The 22,774-nt window shown below is 50.1% G+C and overlaps 1 protein-coding gene across 1 annotated transcript; it reads left to right on the forward strand.

The window, feature by feature from the left end:
• The first annotated feature begins 472 nt into the window (after positions 1 to 472).
• On the forward strand, positions 473 to 21,950 carry PPP1R32 (protein phosphatase 1 regulatory subunit 32). The gene is made up of 14 exons (XM_038764869.1): positions 473 to 576; positions 4,581 to 4,705; positions 8,670 to 8,787; positions 9,134 to 9,287; positions 10,029 to 10,157; positions 11,289 to 11,352; positions 17,027 to 17,139; positions 17,483 to 17,542; positions 17,806 to 17,892; positions 19,031 to 19,171; positions 19,301 to 19,395; positions 19,996 to 20,160; positions 21,231 to 21,313; positions 21,850 to 21,950. Exons 2-13 carry the CDS (start codon positions 4,597 to 4,599, stop codon positions 21,307 to 21,309), a joined length of 1,314 nt encoding a protein of 437 aa, XP_038620797.1. The 5' UTR covers positions 473 to 576; positions 4,581 to 4,596; the 3' UTR covers positions 21,310 to 21,313; positions 21,850 to 21,950.
• Positions 21,951 to 22,774: the final 824 nt, after the last annotated feature.

The following is a 22,774-nucleotide window of genomic DNA, read 5'->3' on the forward strand; positions in this document are numbered from 1 at the left end:
TCCATTAGGCCCTGCTGCTTCCTACTGAGCGTTGGAGTTTGGGTGTAAACGGGAGAGAGGCTGGGAGTCCAATCAACTCGGTTCATTCATTCATTCAACCGTATTTATTGAGCGCTTACTGCGTGCAGAGCACTGTACTAAGCGCTTGGGAAGTACAAATTGGCAACATATAGAGACGATCCCTACCCAACAGTGGGTTCACAGTCTAGAAGGTTCTACCAGCCCTTAAGGGCAGAGTGCGTGAGATCCGTGGTTCTAAGTCTCAGTTTCCCCGATGACCCCGGCCCGTCAACAGCAACGTGGGAAGCAGGGAATTCTGGAACAGAGGAACCGGGAAACCGGCTCTGCCGCCCCTCTCACTTTGGCCTCTCTCCTCCACACTGGGCTCTGGGGGAAAAGACTTCTGGAGGTGTTTGGAGGTTGGTTGCTAGGTTGCGGTTGCTAGGTAACATGCTGTCACCATTCCGGCCAGCACAGTGGTCTGGGGTGCAGCCTTGACCGGAATAGGTGCCTTCCCTTGAAACTCAGAGGCTCCCCGGATCCCTCACTTTGCCAGCCGGAGCAGCTTTGGGGCGGGTAAGGAGGTGGATCTGGATGTAGTTTCCCAGGGAACGGGAAAGAACCTCGGTCAGGGCCAGTCACGGGCAGTTGGAGGCAACAGGGACAGCAGGATGAGCGGAGCAACAAGGCGGGAGGATTGGGAGAGAGTGATGGGATTGAAGGGTTAGAAAGCGGAGCAACAATGCAGGAGGATTCATTCATTCAGTTGTATTTATTGAGTGCTTACTGTGCGCAGAGCACTGTACTAAGCGCTTGGGAAGTCCAAGTTGGCAACATATAGAGACGGTCCCTACTCAACAGTGGGCTCACAGTCTAGAAGGGGGAGAGCGGTGGGATTGGAGGGTTAGAGAAGAAGCACGGGCCTGGTTCTAATGCCAGCTCCCTCCACTTGTCCGCTGTGTGACCTTCGGAAAGTCACTTCACTTCTCTGAGCCTGTTACCTCATCTGTAAAATGGGGATTGAGACTGTGAGCCCCACGTGGGACAGGGACTACGTTCAATCCAATTTGCATGCATCCACCCCAGCACTTAGTAGAGTGTCTGGCACATAGTAAGTACTTTCATTCATTCATTCATTCAATCGTATTTATTGAGCGCTTACTGTGTGCAGAGCACTGGACTAAGCGCCTGGGAAGTACAAGTTGGCAACATATAGAGATGGTCCCTACCCAACAGCGGGCTCACAGTCTAGAAGGGGGAGACAGACAACAAAACAAAACATATTAACAAAATAAAATAAATAGAATAAATATGTACAAGAAAAATAGAGTAATAATTTTACTATTACTAGAGCAATAATACTTAACAGATACCACAAATATTATTATTATTAGACGATGGAACTCGGCGGGGAGATTGGTGAGTGGCAGTATCTGACTGTACTGGATCTATCCTAGGGCACAGCGTAGTGCTTGGCACAGAGTTTGCACTTAACAAATACCACAGTTATTATTAGGGTTTTTTTTTTAATGGTACTTGTTCAGTGCTGAGTGCCAAGCACTGTACTAAGTGCTGAGTTAGATCCAAGTTAATCAGGTTGGACACAGTGCCTGTCTCAAATAGAGCTCATAGTCTAAGTAGGGAGGAGTAGGATCTAATCCCTATTTTACAGATGAGATAATTAAGGCCCAAAGAAGAAAAAGGACTTGGCCAAATAGTAATAATAATAATGATGGCATTTATTAGGTGCTTACTATGTACAAAGCACTGTTCTAAGTGCTGGGGAGGTTACAAGGTGATCAGGTTGCCCCATGGCGGGGCTCACAGTCATTCATTCAATTGAGCACTTACTGTGTGCAGAGCACTGTACGAAGCACTTCTTAATCCCCATTTTACAGATGAGGGAACTGAGGCACAGAGAAGTTAAGTGACTCACCCAAAGTCACACAGCTGACAATTGGTGGAGCCGGGATTTGAACCCCTGACCTCTGACTCCAAAGCCCGGGCTCTTCCCACTGAGCCACGCTGCTTCTCCATGGATGGAAAGGAGATGGGGGGCAAGGAGGAAGTGGGAGGAAGGGGCTAAGTGTAGAGGAGGAAGGAGATGGGGGAGAAGGAGGTGGAGGAAAGAGGCCGAGGGAGGTGGGGAGGTGGAGGAAGTCACAGAGCAATCAATCAATCAATCATATTTATTGAGTGCTTACTGTGTGCAGAGCACTGTACTAAGCGCTTGGGAAGTACAAGTTGGCAACACATAGAGACAGTCCCTACCCAACAGTGGGCTCACAGTCTAGAAACTGTCTAGAGCAGGCAAGTGGTCGAGCCAGGCTTAGAACCCAGGTCCTCTGACACAGTGCTTTGCACATAGTAAGCGCTTAATAAATGCCATTATTATTATTTTCCCACCAGGCCAATCAATCAATCAATCAATCGCATTTATTGAGCACTTACTATGTGCAGGTGATGGAGAGCCTTGAAGCCCAGGGTGAGGAGTTTCTGCCTGATGCGCAGATTGATTGGTAACCACTGGAGATTTTTGAGGAGGGGAGTAATATGCCCAGAACGTTTCTGGACAAAGATAATCCGGGCAGCAGCATGAAGTATGGATTGAAGTGGAGAGAGACAGGAGGATGGGAGATCGGAGAGAAGGCTGGTGCAGTAGTCCAGACGGGATAGGATGAGAGCTTGAATGAGCAGGGTAGCGGTTTGGATGGAGAGGAAAGGGCGGATCTTGGCAATGTTGCGGAGCTGAGACCGGCAGGTTTTGGTGACGGCTTGGATGTGAGGGGTGAATGAGAGAGCGGAGTCGAGGATGACACCAAGGTTGCGGGCTTGTGAGACGGGAAGGATGGTAGTGCCGTCAACAGAGATGGGAAAGTCAGGGAGAGGACAAGGTTTGGGAGGGAAGACAAGGAGCTCAGTCTTCGACATGTTGAGCTTTAGGTGGCGGGCGGACATCCAGATGGAGATGTCCTGAAGGCAGGAGGAGATGCGAGCCTGGAGGGAGGGGGAGAGAGCAGGGGCAGAGATGTAGATCTGGGTGTCATCAGCGTAGAGATGATAGTTGAAGCCGTGGGAGCGAATGAGGTCACCAAGGGAGTGAGTGTATATTGAGAACAGAAGGGGACCAAGCACTGAACCTTGGGGAACCCCCACAGTAAGAGGATGGGAGGGGGAGGAGGAGCCTGCAAAAGAGACTGAGAAAGAACGACCGGAGAGATAAGAGGAGAACCAGGAGAGGACGGAGTCTGTGAAGCCAAGGTCAGATAGCCTGTTGAGGAGAAGGGGGTGGGCCACAGTGTCAAAGGCAGCTGAGAGGTCGAGGAGGATTAGGACAGAATATGAGCCGTTGGATTTGGCAAGCAGGAGGTCATTGGTGACCTTTGAGAGGGCAGTTTCCGTGGAATGAAGGGGACGGAAGCCAGATTGGAGGGGGTCGAGGAGAGAGTTGTTGTTGAGGAATTCTAGGCAGCGCGTGTAGACAACTCGTTCAAGGAGTTTGGAAAGGAATGGTAGGAGGGATATGGGACGATAACTAGAAGGTGAGGTGGGGTCAAGAAAGGGTTTTTTTAGGATGGGAGAGACATGGGCATGTTTGAAGGCAGAGGGGAAGGAACCAGTGGAAAGTGAGCGGTTGAAGATGGTAGTTAAGGAGGGGAGAAGGGATGGAGCGAGAGATTTCATAAGATGAGAGGGAATGGGGTCAGAAGCACAGGTGGCCGGAGTAGCACTTGAGAGGAGGGAGGAGAGTTCCTCTGAGGATACCGCTGGGAAGGATGGGAGAGTAGCAGAGAGTGTTGAGAGCCGGGGGGATGGAGAAAGGGGGGAAGAGACTTTGGGGAGGTCAGACCTGATGGATTTAATTTTGTTAATGAAGTAGGAGGCCAGATCGTTGGGGGTGAGGGAAGGAGGAGGGGGAGGAACCGGGGGCCTGAGAAGGGAGTTGAATGTACGGAAGAGCTGGCGGGGGTGATGGGCATGGGTGTCAATAAGGGAGGAGAAATAGTTTTGTCTGGCAGAAGAGAGGGCTGAGTTAAGGAAGGAAAGGATAAACTTGAAGTCAACGAGGTTGGCATGGTGTTTAGACTTTCGCCAGCAGCGTTCGGCAGCTCGAGCATAAGAGCGAAGGAGGCGGACAGTGGCAGTGATCCAGGGCTGTGGGTTAGTGGTGCGAGAGCGGCGAAGGGAAAGGGGAGCGAGTGAGTCTAGCTGAGTAGAAAGGGTAGAGTTGAGAGCAGTAATCTGATCATCAAGACTGGGTAGAGAGGAGAGGGCGGCGAGGTGGGGTGTGAGGCGCTCCGAAAGATGGGTGGGGTCCAGAGAGCGGAGATCTCTGTGAGGGAGTAATACGGATTTACAGGGGAAAGGAGTGTGAGTGAGGAGACCAAGCTGCTGGGAGGAGTGGGAGGAGAAGAGTGAGTGACAGGGAAAGCTATTTGTAAGACCGTTATGAGCAGGGAACGTGTTGGCTAATTCTATTGCATTGTACTCTCCCAAGCACTCCGTACAGTGCTCTGCACATGGTGAACACTCAATAAATACCACTGATAGATTGATTTCCCCGGTCTTTCCTTCCCCAGGGCCCCTACTGGAGACATGACGGGGAAACTGCCATTGGGTGCTGTCTCACCGTACATCAAGATCAGTTCGGGGGGCTGTGCAGACCCTCTCAAATTCTACGCCACCAGCTACTGCACTGCCTATGGTGAGGATGCCTGGGATGAGTTACTTTCGCGGGAACCTCTGGGGCCAGGGAGCACAGGATGCTGGATGGCAGAGCTAAGTGGGAAAGACACTTCTCCCTCCAAAAAATAATCCGTTTCCTTCATGCTGACACCGTTCCCTGAGGATTCTGTCACTCTGTCTGCTCCCCTTGACCCCATCACACCATCCCTGTCACAGTGACTTGTCATACCAAACTGATCCTCTCACAGGAACTGTCACACCAATCCCATCCACAGGCCCTTTCACGCAGACTGTCATTCTGCCTTGCTCACAATGACACCTCCCACTCTGCCACAGTAATTCCAAACTGACATCATCACACCTACCCCTCATCATTCACTCCACTGCCCAGTTACTCTGATCCCTTAGTAACTGTGGTATTCGTTAAGCACTGACTGTGTGCCAGGCGCCGTACTAAACACTGGGGTGGATACAAGCAAATCGAATTGGACACAGTCTCTGTCCCACGTGGGGCTCACAGTCTCCATCCCCATTTTACAGATGGGGTAAATGAGACACAGAGAAGTGAAGTGACTTGCCCAAGATCACACAGCAGACAAGTGGTCGTGACCACTTGTCTTCACTTGTCTTGAGATGTGTCTTGACTATCATCTCTATTCTGATGACACCCAAATCTACATCTCTGCCCCTGCTCTTCTCTCCCACCCTTCAGGCTCGGGTCTCCTCCTGCCTTCAGGACATCTCCACCTGGATGTCTGCCCACCATCTAAAATTCAATATGTCCAAGATTGAACTCCTTATCTTCCCTCCCAAACCCTGCCCGCTCCCTGACTTTCCCATCACTGTAGACGGCACTACCCTCCTTCCTGTCTCACAGGCCCGCAACCTTGGTGTCATCCTCGACTCCACTCTCTCGTTCACCCCTCACATCCGATCCGTCACCAAAACCTGCCAGTCTCATCTCCACAACATCACCAAGATCCGCCCTTTCCTCTCCATCCAAACTGCTACCTTGCTGGTTCAATCTCTCATCCTATCCCGACTGGATTACTGCATCAGCCTCCTTTCTGATCTCCCATCCTCCTGTCTCTCCCCACTTCAGTCTATACTTCACGCCGCTGCCCAGATCATCTTTGTGCAGAAACGCTCTGGGCATGTCACTCCCCCCCTCAAAAATCTCCAGTGGCTGACAGTCAACCTACGCATCAAGCAGAAACTCCTCACTCTCAGCTTCAAGGCTGTCCATCACCTCGCCCCCTCCTACCTCACCTCCCTTCTCTTTCTGCAGCCCAGCCCACACCCTCCGCTCCTCTGCCGCTAACCTCCTCACTGTACCTCGTTCTCGCCTGTCCCGCCATCGACCGCCGGTCCACATCCTCCCCCTGGCCCGGAATGCCCTCCCTCCTCATATCCGCCAAGCTAGCTCTCTTCCTCCCTTCAAAGCTCTACTGAGAGCTCACCTCCTCCAGGAGGCCTTCCCACACTGAGCCCCCTTTTTCCTATCCTCCTCCCCATCACCCCCCCACCCTACCTCCTTCCCCTCCCCACAGTGCCTGTGTATATTTGTACAGATTTATTACTCTATTTTACTTGTACATATTTACTATTCTATTTATTTTGTTAATGATGTGCATTTAGCTATAATTCTATTTGTTCTGACGATTTTGACACCTGTCTACATATTTTGTTTTGTTGTCTGTCTCCCCCTTCTAGACTGTGAGCCCGTTGTTGGGTAGGGACCGTCTCTATAGGTTGCCGACTTGTACTTCCCAAATACTTAGTCCAGTGCTCTGCACACAGTAAGAGCTCAATAAATACGATTGAATGAATGAATGAATGAATGATCACCCCCACCACCACACTGGATTCTATTATGCTGATGTCTACTCACTGGCTGACATTGTCACCCTATTCCTACCACCCAGGCAGTCAATCATTAGTATTTATTGAGCCCTTATTATGTGCAGAACTTGGGAGAGTACAATACAATGGAGTTGGTAGACACATTCCCTGCCCACAAGGAGTTTACAGTCTAGTCACGGAGACAGCCGTTATTATAAATGATTTATACGATATAATAGTTTATAATACATGTACTAGAGTACTGTGGGGTCGAGGGTGGAGAGAATACCAAATGCCCAAAGGTTACAGATCTAAGTGCAGGGATGATGCAGAAGGGAGAGGGAGGTGGGGAAAAGAGGGCTTAATTCAGGAAGACCTCTAAGAAGGATGGAGGCTATAGATTGATAGATTGATTTCCCCGGTCTTTCCTTCCCCAGAGTCCCTCCAGGAGACATGGCGGGGAAACTGCCATTGTGCCATCTCATTGTACATCAAGATAATAATAATAATAATAATAATAATAATAATGGCATTTATTAAGCACTTACTATGCACAAAGCACTGTTGTAAGCGCTGGGGAGGTTACAAAGTGATCAGGTTGTCCCATGGGGGGCTCACAGTCTTAATCCCTTTTTTACAGATGAGGTAACTGAGGCCCAGAGAAGTGAAGTGACTTGCCCAAAGTCACACAGCTGATAATTGGCAGAGCCGGGATTAGAACCCACGACCTCTGACTCCCAAGCCTGGCCTCTTTCCACAGAGCCACGCTGCTTCCCACTGAGCCATACTGCTTCCCTCTCCCTTCGTCTCCTTTCCATAACTTTGTTATTCCTGTGGGCCACTACCACCATCCATCCTGTCTCACAAGCTTGCAATTTTGCAGTGTGGCTTAGTGGTTAGAGCATGGGCCTGGGAATCAGGACTTGGGTTCTACTCCCGGCTTCATGACTAGCCTGCTGTGTGTCCAAGGGCAATTAATGTAACTTCTCCGGGCTTCATTTTCCTCAACTGTAAAATGAGGATTCAATACCTTTTCTCCCTTTGCCTGTGAGCCTCATGTGGAACAGAGACTGTGTTTCACCTAATGAAATTGTTTCTAACCCAGCACTTAGAACAGTGCCTGACACATAGTAAGCCCATAACAAATACCATTTAAAAAAAAGAATGGGTGCTCAGGAAATAACGAGAATGCTACTACTAATAATGATGGCATTTATTAAGCACTTACTATGTGCCAAGCACTGTTCTGAGCACTGGGGAGGTTACAAGGTGATCAGGTTGTTCCACGGGGGGCTCACAGTCTTCTCTGCACATAGTAAGCGCTTAATAAATGCCATTATTATTATTATTATTAATCCCTATTTTGCGGATGAGTTACCCAGAGAAGGAAAGTGACTTGTCCAAGCAGGGATTAGAACCCAGGACCTCTGGTTCCCAGGCCTGGGCTCTAGCCACTAGGCCACACTGCTTTCCTACAGAGATCGACTGCAGGCCAGAAAACGCACTCCTTGTGACTGACTGTGGAGGAGAGGGGAGGAGTGACCAATATATTGTATCCCCCCAGTGCTTGGAACGGTACTTTGCACATAGTAAGGGCTTAACAAATGCCATTATTATTATTATTATTATTATTATTATTATTATTACAGATGGGTAGGGACTGTATATGTGGCTAACTTGTACTTCCTAAGCGCTTAGTACAGTGCCCTGCACACAGTAAGCGCTCAATGAATACAATTGAATGAATGAATGAATCCCCATTTTACAGATGAGGTCAGTGATGCACAGAGAAGTGAAGTGACTTGCCCAAAGTCACACAGCTGACAATTGGCAGAGCCAGGATTTGAACCCCTGACCTCTGATTCCAAAGCCCGGGCTCTTTCCACTGAGCCACGCTGCTTCCCCAATGTTAGCACCAGGAACTCTTCCCTTTTCTCTTTCCTGCTCTTCAGCTGGACTCGGCGCCTGCCTTTTCCTTGGGCTTTCATTCCTTCCTTCATTCAATCGTATTTATTGAGCGCTTACTGTGCGCAGAGCACTGGACTAAGCACTTGGGAAGTACAAGTTGGCAACATATAGAGACGGTCCCTACTCAACAGTGGGCTCACAGTCCCGGACTCACCCCGCTTCCTCTCTGGCAGGTCGAGAGGGCTTCAAGCCCCAGAAGGGCCACGCTTCTGGAACTGGATACCAAACCAATTATCGACCCATTGTCTCCTACAAGCCCAGCCTGGACAGAGTGGACAACCCAGCCATGGGGTAGAGCCCGGGGCCCCTTCCCCTCGCCCTGTTTCGAACCCCACCTCCCCGGTACTGTTCCCCACAACTCAGGGCCCCTCTGAAGCGGACGTCCACCCAATTTAACAGAGGCCCAAGTCGGGGGAAGGGGTGGCAAGAAGATGGCACTTCTTGGGCCATCCCATTCACAGCCTTAGAGCGACCAAGGACAGTTTCCCTCCCCATAGGCCCATCACGCCCAGAGAACGAGCCCCCCTCACTCTACCCTTTTCCCGTCTCCCCTTGGGGGGCACAGAAGTAGTAGGGCCTTAGAAATGGCTCATCTTTGATGCCCACTCATCTCCCAGAAACCTCCTCTATACCACAGGGAGCTCCTCAAGGACAACTACCAGACTGTCACCAGCCAACACTTCCGCCCCCACGAACTACCCGACGGCAAATACCCGCTGCCCTGGAGCGTGCATCAGCCGGGCAGTGGTTACATGCGTGAGAAGCCCATAACCTGCCCCACCACCAAGGAGGTGAGTGCCCAGGCCTCCGGAGGTCAGAAATAGGCCAGAGTTAGATCTCCCTATCTCCCCGTGGAGTCTAGAAATGCACATCACCAGGCAAGTCTCTGGTAGAGGCTTTCTGGCCTTCTTCAGGACATCGACGAGGCCCGTGCCAGGAGGAAAACTGTCTGGAAGAAACTGGAGCACTGTGGGAATGCCCTGGGAGGGGAAAAACAAATCCAATGACAGGATTCAGGTTCACTGTAGACTTATGTGGTCAGACTGGGAGCCTGTTGTTGGGTAGTGACCGTCTCTATATGTTGCCAACTTGTACTTCCCAAGTGCGTAGTACAGAGCTCTGCACACAGTAAGCGCTCAATAAATATGATTGAATGAGAAGCAGCGCGGCTCAGTGGAAAGAGCACTGGCTCTGGAGTCAGAGGTCATGGGTTCAAATCCCGGCTCCGCCAATTGTCAGCTGTGTGACTTTGGACAAGTCACTCAACTCCTCTGTGCCTCAGTTCCGTCATCTATAAAATGGGGATGAAGACTGGGAGCCCTCCGTGGGACAACCTGATCACCTTGAAATCTCCTCAGCGCTTTGCACATAGTAAGCGCTTAATAAATGCCATCATTATTATTATTATGAGAACGAGCAGTACTGCTCTGATTAGCCAGGGAAGAAGGGCTTCCTCAGCCTGGCCGGGAGACCTTCCAGGGCTCTGGCTCGCTTGGTTGCCTCAGGACCAACCAGATTGTTCCATCCTATAGGTCAAGAAGGTCCATTTCAATACCCAGGATCGTGGAGCCGAAGCCATTACGGGCCTGGAGCCCAAGGCTGTGCCCGTCCTCCACAAGTCCCTGCAGGAGGGCACCCCGGATCGGGAGAATGCCAGACACGTGAGTCCAACCTCGCGTGCCCTCCTGCGCTCGGCGGGGCACAGAGAGACACCGTCATGGAAGGAGAATTGCTTCTCACTCCCCACATCACCCCTTCCTCTCCCAAGGCTGTCCACCCCAAGCCCCAAGCACTGCAAGGAACAGCTAATAGACTCAATATGAAGAGCTGAAACAACCCTATCAGGGAAGGACCCATTTTTGTACATATTTATTACTCTATTTATTTATTCATTCATTTATTATTTATTTATTTATTTATTTATTTATTTATTTATTTATCTTGTACTTATCTATTCTATTTATCTTATTTTGTTAGTATGTTTGGTTTTGTTCTCTGTCTCCCCCTTCTAGACTGTGAGCCCGCTGTTGGGTCGGGACTGTCCCCATGTGTTGCCGACTTGTACTTCCCAAGCGCTTAGTACAGTGCTCTGCACACAGTAAGCGCTCAATAAATACGATTGATTGATTGATTGACTGATTGATTACCCCACGGAGTCCCAGGAGTTTGCAGATGAGGGCACTGAGGCCTGGAGAAGTGAAGTGATTTACCCTTCCTCCCCTTCAAAGTCCTACTGAAAGCTCACCTCCTCCGGGAGGTCTTCCCAGACCGAGCCCCCCTTTTCCTCCTTCCCTCCTTGTGTATGTGTGAATATGTACATATTTATTATTCTATTTATTTTATGAATGGTGTTTATATATCTTTATATCTATAATTCCATTTATTTACATTGACGCTGTTGATGCCCGTCCACTCGCTTTGTTTTGTTGCCTGTCTCCCCACTTCTAGACTGTGAGCCAGTTGGGTAGGGATTGTCTCTGTTGCCACCTTGTACTTCCCAAGCGCTTAGTCCAGTGCTCTGCACACAGTAAGCGCTCAATAAATACGATTGAATGAATGAATGAATCTAAAGCAAGAAAGAAGGGGAATGGGCCACACGAACCCTCCCTTGCTCTGCGCACGGTAAGCGCTCGATAAATACCATTGATTGACTGAGGGATCGATTGAGCATTTTAGTGGCTTCCGTAGGATGACCTTCCCCCAGCTGGATGCCGGGATGCTCCACGAAGATGGCGGAACTACAGGTCCAAGTGGCGCGTCCCCCAGCGTGGCTTCCTTCCTCTGTGTTCCAGGGCCCCCGGTTCATGTCCACGGAGTACGGCTCCAAGTTCCGCTTTGACGTCCCCGGCCAGCCAGGTACTCCGCTGCTGAGGCATAGCCGGATTTCCCTTCTCCAGGCCCCTCTCTGGGATTCATTCAATCGTATTTATTGAGCACTTACTGTGGGCAGAGCCCTGTACTAAGCGCTTGGGAAGTACAAGTTGGCAACATAGAGAGACGGTCACTACCCAACAGCGGGCTCACAGTCTAGAAGCAACGTGGCTCAGCATCAAGAGCATGGGCTTTGGAGTCATGGGTTCAAATCCCAGCTACGTCACTTGTCAGCTGTGTGACTTCGGGCAAGTCACTTAACTTCTCCGTGCCTCAGTTGGCTCATCTGTAAAATGGGGATTAAAACTGTGAGCCCCCCCCGTGGGACAACCTGGTCACCTTGTAACCTCCCCAGCGCTTAGAACAGTGCTTTGCACGTAGTAAGCGCTTAACGAATACCATCATTATTATTATTATTAGAAGGGGGAGACAGACAACAAAACAAAACATATTAACAAAATAAAATAAATAGAATAAATATGTACAAGTAAAATAGAGTAATAAATATGTACAAACACATACATAATAATAATCCTAATGATGGTATTTGTTAAGCATTTACTATGTGCAAAGCACTGTTCCAAGCGCTAGGGAGCTTACAAGGTGATCAGGTTGTCCCATGGGGGGGTGCTCACAGTTTCAATCCCCATTTTACAGATGAGGTAACTGAGGCACAGAGAAGTTAAGTGACTTGCCCAAAGTCCCACAGCCGACAGTTGGTGGAGCCGGAATTTGAACCCATGACGTCTGACTCCAAAGCCCGGGCTCTTTCCACTGAGCCACGCTGCTTCTGGCTGTACATATATACAGGTATACAGGGATCCCCATGAGCATTCCATTTGTTGTTTAGGGTATTTATTAAGTGTTTACTATGAGTCAGGCACTGTAGTAGATGCAGGCATAGGTGCAAGGAAGCAGTTTGGACACAGTCTCTCTCCCACCTGGGGTTCACAGTCTAAGTCCTAGTCCAGAGTTTCAGCACAGAGGCTCACTTGACCCCACCTTAGCCTAGGTCACAGAGGAACTGTGACCTTTTTCCTCTCCTCCTCCCCATCCCCCCCCAGCCCTACCTCCTTCCCCTCCTCACAGCACCTGTATTTATGTTTGTATAGACTTATCACTCTATTTATTTGACTTGTACATATTTACTATTCTATTTATTTTATTAATGATGTGCATTTAGCTTTAATTCTGTTTATTCTGACGACTTGACACCTGTCCCCATGTTTTGTTTTGTTGTCTGTCTTCCCCTTCTAGACTGTGAGCCCGTTGTTGGGTAGTGACCGTCCCTATATGTTGCCAACATGTATTTCCCAAGCGCTTAGTATACTCTGCACATAGTAAGCGCTCAATCAATCAATCAATCAGTTGTATTTATTGAGCGCTTACTGTGTGCAGAGCACTGCACTAATTGCTTGGGAAGTACAAGCTGGCAACATATAGAGACAGTCCCTACCCAACAGTGGGCTCACAGTCTAGAAGGGGGAGATAGAGAACAAAACCAAACATACTAACAAAATAAAATAAATAGAATAGGTAGGTACAAGTAAAATAAATAAATAGAGTAATAAATACGTACAAAAATAAATATGATTGAATGAATGACTGCAGGGGCAGGGGAGGGGCTGCAGAGAAGCCCTACAGCCTGGAAGATCATTGTGGGCAGGGAATGTGTCTGCTTATTGTTATACTATTATACTGCTCTCCCAAGCGCTTAGTATAGTGCTCTGCACACAGTAAGCGCTCAATAAATACGACAGAATACAACCGAGTGAATGGGAGGGCCCTCTTCCAGCAGTCCTGGGATAGCTGGGGACCAAGGAAGGAGACCAGGCTTACCAAGAAAGGCTCTGAGTCTGGTCAAGGGGATGGAGCAAAAACCCAAGAGGGGTTTGGTGCTTCCCTCTCAGGAGGGCCACTTCTTCTGCCCATCCTGACTCAGTATGGCCTAGTGGAAATCAATCAATCAATCAATCAATCGTATTTATTGAGCACTTACTGTGCACAGAGCACTGTACTAAGCGCTTGGGAAGTACAAGTTGGCAACATAGAGAGATGGTCCCTACCCAACAGTGGGCTCACAGTCTAGAAGGGGGAAACAGAACAACACAAAACATATTAACAAAATAAAATAAATAGAATAGATATGTACAAGTAAAATAAATAAATAAATAGAGTAATAAATCCGTACAAACATATATACATATATACAGGTGCTGTGGGGAAGGGAAGGAGGTTAGGCGGGGGGGATGGAGAGGGGGAGAGGGAGAGAGCCTGGGCCTGGGATTCAGAGAACCTGGCCTCTAATCTCAGCTCCACTACTTGTCTGTTACGTGACCTTGAGTAAGTAGAAGCGGCGTGGCTCAGTGGAAAGAGCCTGGGCTTTGGAGTCAGAGGTCATGGGTTCAAATCCCAGCTCCTCCAACTGTCAGCTGTGTGACTTTGGGCAAGTCACTTTACTTCTCCGTGCCTCATCTGTAAAATGGGGATTAAAATTGTCAGCCCCCCATGGGCCAACCTGATAATAATAATAATAATAATGATGGCACTTATTAAGCGCTTACTATGTGCCAATCACTGTTCTAAGCGCTGGGGGGATACAAGATAATCAGGTTGTCCCACGTGGGGCTCACAGTCTTCATCCCCATTTTACAGATGAGGAAACTGAGGCCCAGAGAAGTTAAGTGATTTGCCCAAGGTCACACAGCTGATAAGTGGCGGAGGTGGGATTAGAACTCACTACCTCTGACTCCCAAGCCCGTGCTCTTTCCACTAAGCCACGCTGTTTCTGATCACCTTGTAACCTCCCCAGCGCTTAGAACAGTGCTTTGCACATAGTAAGCGCTTAACAAATACCAACATTATTGTTATGATTATTATTTCAATCCCTGTTCTCCCTCCTACTTAGACTGCGAGCTCCATGTGGGATCAGATTATCTCATAACTACCCCCACACTTAAAACATGCTTGGCACATAGTAAGCACTTCAATATCATTCTTACTATTATTATCCTCTCCCAGTTTGAGGACTTGGTTTCTGCTGGTTTGTCTGGTTCATAGCTGCATCCTCCCTGTCAGGAAGCAGTGGATGCCCTGGGCTTGGCTCTCAGTGCTCACTGATGAAGGGCTACTTGGTGCTCAGTCTGAACGCCTGCAGAGTCAGGAACTTAAAATAATAATAATAATAATAATAATAATAATAATAATAATAATAGTATTTGTTAAGCACTTACTATGTGCAAAGCACTGTTCTAAGTGCTGGGGGCATACAAAGTAATCAGGTTGTCCCACATGGGGCTCACAGTCATGGCTCAGTGGAAAGAGCCTGGGCTTGGGAGTCAGAGGTCATGGGTTCGAATTCCGGCTCCACCACGTCTGCTATGTGAGCTTGGGCACGTCACAACTTCTCTGAGCCTCAGTTACCTCATCTGGAAAATGGGGATGAAGACTGTGAGCCCCACGTGGGACAACCTGATCACCTTGTATACACCCCAGTGCTTAGAACAGTACTTCGCACATAGTAAGCGCTTAACAGATGCCATCATTATTATTATTATTCTTACTTGGTGCTCAGTCTGAATGCCTGCAGAGTCAGGAACTTAATACTACTACCACTACTACTACTACTACTACTACTACTACTACTACTGATATGATGGTATTTGTTAAGCGCTTACTATGTGCAAACCACTGTTCTAAGTGCTTGGGGGATACAAAGTGATCAGGTTGTTCCACGTGGGGCTCACCGTCTTGAACTCCATTTTACAGATGAGGGAACTGAGGCCCAGAGAAGTTAAGTGGCTTGCCCAAGGTCACACAGCTGACAAGTGGCGGAGCAGAAGGTCACACACATTCTGCGCTCCCTGGGCTATGGCTGGGCAGATCGGGGGCAGGGATGGACTAAAGTGGCAGGGAAGAGGCTGCCCCCCTCCCTTTTCCCTGCCCAGGGGACCCCCAGCCTTTGGCAAGAACAGAAATCTTCATCCGTGGAGTGGATGGGCCAGGGATCTCTGACCGTGGTCTCACTGTTCAGCAGCCTTGGCCATTCTGCTTGGGGAAGGAGCATGGCTCCCTGGGGAAGCAGCGTGGCTCACTGGAAAGAGCACAGGCTTTGGAGTCAGAGGTCGTGGGTTCAAATCCCGGCTCTGCCAACTGTCAGCTGTGTGACTTTGGCCAAGTCACTTCACTTCTCTGGGCCTCAGTTACCTCATCTGTAAAATGGGGATGAAGACCGTGAGCCCTCCGTGGGACAACCTGATCACCTTGTAACCTCCCCAGCACTTAGAACAGTGCTTTGCACTTAGTAAGCGCTTAATAAATGCCATCATCATTATTATTATTCGCCGGCAGCGAGGAAGGAGCGAGACGTTAGAGAAGCTCTCCTTCCTCCTGGCGGTTTGAGGGGGATAGAACAAAGAATAAGAGGGGAGGGGGGGAAAAGACCATTTTGAGCCTCGGGGCCAATTCCCCTCCCCAAGGAAAGGAGATGGCTGCTTTCTTTCCCCCTGTCACCATAGTCCTAAAGCCAAGCCTTCCTGATCCCCTGACCCATTTCCCTCCCTCCCTCTCCCCGGGACCCACCTTCCTCCAGACCCCCCAACCCCCACTCACTCCCCCTCTCTCTTTCATCCACCTCCCTCCGCTACCATCCTTCCATCTCATCTCTCATTCCCTGCCAATGTAGCCTGGTGGGACATGTTTTGAAACCAAATGGAAAGAGGCAACTCATGCTCATCCTAGTCTCCCTTAGACAGAGCTGTTGGGAAGCAGCAGGAGGCTGTGTGGGATGGTTACTGATGGACTAGCCCATCCTCTTCTTTCCTGTTTCTCTCTCCATCTTCCCTCTGCCTCCCCACGTCATCCTTTCTCCACTTCTCTGTCGGAGGAAATGTGGCCCGATCAATCAATCAATCAATCAATCAATCGTATTTATTGAGCACTTACTGTGTGCAGAGCACTGTACTAAGCGCTTGGGAAGTACAAGTTGGCAACATGTAGAGACGGTCCCTACCCAACAGTGGGCTCACAGTCTAGAAGGGGGAGACAGAGAACAAAACAAAACATATTAACAAAATAAAATAAATAGAATAGATATGTTCAAGTAAAATAAATAGAGTAATAAATACGTACAAACATATATACATATATACAGGATGGATGGTTGGATGGCCTGATAGATGGTGGGGGTAGAGGGGGGAGGCAGAGGGGGCAGGCCTTCATTTGGTCATGTGACTTTGCCCTCGAGCTTGAGTTCTCTGTCAATAATAATAATAATAATAATAATGGCATTTGTTAAGCGCTTACTATGTGCAACCCACTGTTCTAAGCTCTGAGGGGGATACAATGTGATCAGGTTGTCCCACGTGGGGCTCACAGTCAATCCCCATTTTACAGATGAGGGAACTGAGGCTCAGAGAAGCTAAGTGACTTGCCCAAGGTCACACAGCAGACATGTGGTGGAGCCGGAATTCAAACCCATTACCTCTGACTCTAAAGCCCGTGCTCTTCCCACTGAGCCACGCTGCTTGTCAAATGGGTCCAGCCCTCCCTTGTCCTCCTCACAGCGGGGGAGAAGGGGGCGAGGGGTTAGCGAACAAGATTACGGACTCTGGGTTCCCGTAGGGCTGGGCCCAGACTAAGCCCGAGCTGTCGCTTCCAGATTTCCTCCAGAAGAAGACAATCGGCGCCAAGGAGGAGACGGGCTTCACTGAGGACTCTCACAAGAATCCCATCATTTCCCAGCCGCCATCGCAGGCTCTCCCTGGAGATCCTGTGAGCGCCGGCCCCGATCCTGGGTTCACTAGGCCCCACCTCTGACTGGTTGTCTTGCCCCCTCTTCCCTCTTAGATGGGCTTCCATCTCTCCTGTCCACCTCCACCCCTGGGGAGGGCTTATCTCTGCCCTGCTTCTCTCCACTTGGGAATCTGGACCCTTCCCTCCCTCCTTCTCTCCCTCTTCCCTCCCACCCAGACCAGTCTCTCAGCTTCTCCCACTTTCCTCAGCTGGGATCTCTAGCTCTCCCCTCAGTATGACCCACCCTTTTTCCTCACAGCCCCTTCCCCGGCCCAATCCGTTCCTTGAGGATGACTTCTCCCCCTCGGGCTCTCTGTTGCAGATTCTTGCCCCGAGCGTGAGCATCACCAAGACGGATTATGTCCCTTCGGTCCTACCATGTGTAAGGGGGAGTGGGCAAGCTGGAATCAGGATGGGGTCGGGGGTGAGACGTGCACTGTCCTCCAAAGGATAGAAATGGATGGGGTCTGGATGTGGGGAGGGAGGCTGAGTGAGGAAGAGTGTGAGGGGGCAATGGGAGCTGTGGTTCCCAGAGCGGGGCCTGGGCTCCATGATGGGTGAGGGGTTTGCTGAGGGTAAGTGGAGCTGGAGATCAGAGGGTGAGGGTCCACTGGGGTCAGGGGCTGACTTCTCTGTGACTTCCAGGGGGACGAGGTCTTGCCTATGCTTGCCAGAAATTCTGAGAGAGAGACGGCCTTCAGCCGTGACAAGGACAAGTCTCTCAACTCTGCGGTATGCAGCCCTCCACCTGGCCCTCTTTCTGCCTCTCTTGGAAACCGCTGTCCCTCCCAGTGTTTGGAGGGGTCTCCTCCCCACTCCTCAGCCCCATTCCTTGTTCCAACCCTGTCTGTTTTACCTTTTCTTTCACCCAGTGCTTATTCTCCCCCCTAGTCACTCTCCCTTTCTGCCACCAGCTGCCGTCTATCACTGCTGCTTCTCCTTCCTTCCTCAGCCTCATTCTAACTCCCCTGGCTGTTGGCCCTCACTGTACCTCGTTCTCGCCTTCCCACCATTGACCCCTGGCCCACGTCCTCCCCATGGCCTGGAATGCCCTCCCTCCACACAGCCACCAAGCTAGCTCTCTTCCTCCCTTCAGAATCCTACTGAGAGCTCACCTCCTCCAAGAGGCCTTCCCAGACTGAGCCCCCTTTTTCCTCTCCTCCTCCCCATCCCCCCGGCCCTACCTCCTTCCCCTCCCCACAGCACCTGTATATATGTCTGTACAGATTTATCACTCGATTTTACTTGTACATATTTACTATCCTATTTAGTTTGTTAATGATGTGCATTTAGCTTTAATTCTATTTGTTCTGACGACTTGACACCTGTCTCCATGTTTTGTTTTGTTGTCTGTCTCCCCCTTCTAGACTGTGAGCCCGTTGTTGGGCAGGGACTGTCTCTGTATGTTGCCAACTTGTACTTCCCAAGCGCTTAGTCCAGTGCTCTGCACACAGTAAGTGCTCTATAAATACGATTGAATGAATGAATGAATTTAGCTTTAATTCTATTTGTTCTGATGACTTGACACCTGTCTATATGTTTAGTTTTGTTGTCTGTCTTCCCCTTCTAGACTGTGAGCCCGTTGTTGGGTAGGAACTGTCTCTATACGTTGCCAACATGTACTTCCCAAGCGCTTAGTCCAGTGCTCTGCACACAGTAAGCGCTCAATAAATACGATTGAATGAATGAATGTTGGCCTGCCTCCTCCCATTCCACTGCTGTCCCCACCTCCTTCCATTCTCCTTCTCATCTACCTCATTTCCCGCTACATTATTCCCTCCTTTCCTGCACCTGCCCCCTGTTTTCTTTTTCTCTCCCCCTGCCCCACCTGTCTTGTGTCCCAGTGCCGTAACAGACCTGGTGCCCACAGGCTCCGCCGCTGGGAATGACTCCGCTCCTGCACCCTGGCACCGTTGAGTCCAGCAGCACGAGTCACAGACAGTTCCAGGGCCTCCAGCACCCGCCCAAGACTACCACTGGCCTCCTGGGCCGGGTCTCTGTGGGGTGTAAGGTCAGTGTCTGAGGCGCTCCTCTTCCCCACCTCCTCCATCCCTCTGCATCTGCCCCCATCCCTCCCCCTCTCCATCCCCCCCGCTCTCCATCTCCCCACATCCCTAATCATAATGGTTTCTTCCTTTAGGAGCCTTCGGGGTTCTCCATCAACAACCCCAGCTATGTCCGAACTTCCTATGATCCTGACGTGGCCAATCATTACCTGACCAGCTATAGCCAGAAGTGAGGCTTTCCCCTTCCTTCTATTCCGTCCAGAAACCCACCACCCTAGCCGCACCATACATGAGCGTTCCCACTCTTTTCCCCTGGCCCTTTCCTTTTCTTCCCGAAGCCAGTCTCTGCCCCTTCCCTGGACCACGTATGCTCTTCTCCCCTCACCCCTTCCCCCCCCTACCTCCAGAGCTACCCCTCTTCCAAGCCCCCTTTCCAGCTCCTTTTCCTCCTCCTCTCCCCACTACCCTGCCAATTTCTGTCCATGAGGAGTTCTAGCTTCCCAGTCCACCCCTCCTTGTCCCCAAGTCCTGCCTCTGGGCCCTGGCATTGCCTTTGAGCTCTCTCCCCTTGGTGCCAGTGATCTGCCCCCTTTCATTCATTCATTCAGTCGTATTTATTGAGCACTTACTGTGTGCAGAGCACTGGACTAAGCGCTTGGGAAGTACAAGTTGGCAACATACAGAGATGGTCCCTACCCAACAGCAGGCTCACGGTTTAGAAGAGCCCCCGTGCAGGGCCTTAGAACCGGGCACCTGAGGGATCCTTGAGGATGGTTTCCAGGCTCTGCCCTTGAGCTGAGCGAAGCTATCTCTCTCCACATGCACGTAGGTTCTTCGAGAACATCCCCAAGGGCTTGGACCGAGAGGGCTGGACTCGAGGTGGGGTCCAGCCCCAGCAACCTGGGGGCTTTGGGGTCAACCAGCCCCCCACCAGCCTGGGCAGCTCCCCCAACCCCACCGAGACGCTGAGACGTGTACACCCCCAAGTCGGCAGGTAGCACCGCTCGGCCCTGGCTTGGCTCTTGACTTCCATCTGTCTTCCTTGCCCTCTCCCTTCACCCTACCTGCCCTGCAGACACTCAACTCCCCACTCTTCTGGTCTTGCCCCTGGTCCCGCTCTCTTTCTCTATCTGTCCTGCACTAATAATAGTAACTATGGTATTTGTTAAGCACTTACTACGTGCCAGGCACTGTACTGTATGAGAAGCAGCGTGGCTTAGTGGAAAGAGCCTGGGCTTTGGAGTCAGAGGTCATGGGTTCAAATCCCAGCTCCGCCAACTGTCAGCTGTGTAACTTTGGGCAAGTCACTTAACTTCTCTGGGCCTCAGTTACCTCATCTGTAAAATGGGGATTAAGACTGTGAGCCCCCCCGTGGGACAACCTGATCACCTTGTATCCTCCCCAGTGCTTAGAACAGTGCTTTGCACATAGTAAGCACTTAACAAACGCCATCATCATCATCATTATTATTATTATTACTAAGCGCTGGTGTGGATACAAGCAAATCAGGTTGCACACAGTCCCTGTCCCACAGTCTCACAGTCTCAATCTCCATGAGGTAACTGAGGCCCAGAGAAGTCAAGTGACTTGCCCAAGGTCACACAGCAGATGAGCGGCAGAGCCGGGATTAGAACCCATGACCTTCTGACCCCCAGGCCCGTGCTCTAGCCACTAGGCCATGCTGCTTCTCTAGTAACAGTGTCACCGGTTCGCTCAAAGCCTTCTGGCTGTCACTCATTCCGCTTCCCTGTGAACTTCAGGTTGGTAGGGATCAACTCTGACTCCTTAATTATCAGGGATGGAACCCCTACCATGACTCACATCTACAGCTCACGCTTCCAAGATCAGTTGAAGATGCAGGTGGGCCTCGGGCTAGAAATCAGTGACCTCATCTCCCTTCTGCTAAGGCCCATCCTTGGCCTAATGCCCAGTGGGCAGTTTGCAGGGCCCTGGGCCACCAGCAGTGACAGCTCCAATGGCCAGTCGATAAGGTGGCCCATGGCTTCTCAATGAATATTAATTACATTGATTCTGACCCCTTCCTGTGGCTCTCCATCTCCTCAGAGTCTTGACGACTAAGGATCCCTTCTTCAGGGATACATCTCACAACAACCGGTTCTCAACTTTGCAGCGCCCATCCTGAGGAGGTGAGCTGCCAACTGAACCCATCTCGACTTCCTAGATGAGGAACTCAGGGAAAAGCTCCCCATGAATATGTCCCTCCCCACTCCCCCCGACACTATTCCATAGCCCACACCCTGCTGGGACCAGAGGGGCTGGGGCTGAGCCTTCTGAAGCACACAGAGTCATGCGAGTGTGAAGAAAGGCTGTAAGCCTCTTCATTCATTCATCCAATAGTATTTATTGAGCCTTTACTGTGTGCAGAGCACTGTACTAAGCGCTTGGAAAGTACAATTCAGCAACAAAGAGAGACAATCCCTGCCCACACCGGGCTTACTTCTTGTGGGCAGGGAACATGTCTACCAATTTGGTTATATTGTACTCTCTCAAGTAGTTAGTACGGTGCTCTACACATATTAGGCACCCAATAAATACCACTGATTGATTGATTGGAGGAGCCCATAGCCAGAGAGCAAGGAATTGCGGGTGCTGGGACAGAGGGGAATTATGGATGCTGGGGAAGAGGGTCTCCCTAGCCTCACCTCTCCTTTGTGTCTCACAGGTTGGGGCCCAGCTCGGGGCAGAGGTAGGAGTGCTAACACTCTGGCCACTCATCCGAGCAACTGCAAGCTACTTTTCTAAGGAAATAAAGACCTAAGATTCTCCAGCTACTGGGAACAAGTTCTTAGTGATCTTGGTCTACAGCCTCCAGGAAGAACCCCTGAACTCCTCTCGGAGAGAAGGAAATTACGACACACACACACACACACACACACAAACTAGAGAATCAAGGCCAGCGGGGAAGGACCAGGCACAGACTGAAAAGTGATGTGGGGACTTCAACCCCGAGACAGAGCCATAGAGAACCCTGAAGGGAGGGTTTTCGGTCCACATTTTTCAGGGAAGGGGGTAAATATAAATCCTTGCTTCTCAAGGATTTTCCCTGCTCAGAAAAGTGTCTTGGGACCACATGGAGCCTCTGCCAGCTCTTCTGAAGCTTCCTCAATCTCCTTCCCCTTCTGCCCCTCAATCAGCATTTCTTGAGCACTCTGCCATGTCCTGGCTTGTCACTCATGGTTCTCCATATTGGGCAGGAAGGCACAGGACTTTACACCTCCACCTCCTAAGCCCTTCTACTATCAGGGAACCAAATAATAAGAATTGTGATATTTGTTAGGCAATTACTATGTGCCAAGTACTGTACTACGCACTGGGATAGGTACAAAATAGTCCTATTAGACTCAGTCTCTACTACCAGGGAACCAAATAATAAGAACTGTGGTATTTGTTAGACAATTACTATGTGCCAAGTACTGTACTAAGCACTGAGATAGGTATAAAATAGTCCTGTTGGACTCAGTCTCTTTCCCACAAGGAGTTCACAGTCGAAGTAGGAAGGAGAACAGGTATTAAATCTTCATTTTACAGATGAGAAAACTGAGGCACAGAGAAATGAAGGTACTTACCTCAAACAGCAGGCAAGTAAG

This window comes from Tachyglossus aculeatus, chromosome 22, assembly GCF_015852505.1.
Source record: "Tachyglossus aculeatus isolate mTacAcu1 chromosome 22, mTacAcu1.pri, whole genome shotgun sequence".
Classification (NCBI taxonomy): domain Eukaryota; kingdom Metazoa; phylum Chordata; class Mammalia; order Monotremata; family Tachyglossidae; genus Tachyglossus; species Tachyglossus aculeatus.

Coding starts and splice junctions, on each gene's coding strand:
- PPP1R32 (XM_038764869.1), top strand. CDS start 4,597: ATGACGGGGAAACTGCCATTGGGTGCTGTCTCACCGTACATCAAGATC. Junction 17,543..17,805: donor TCCCTTCGGTCCTACCATGT/GTAAGGGGGAGT, acceptor TGTGACTTCCAG/GGGGACGAGGTCTTGCCTAT. Junction 19,172..19,300: donor GGGTCTCTGTGGGGTGTAAG/GTCAGTGTCTGA, acceptor TTCTTCCTTTAG/GAGCCTTCGGGGTTCTCCAT.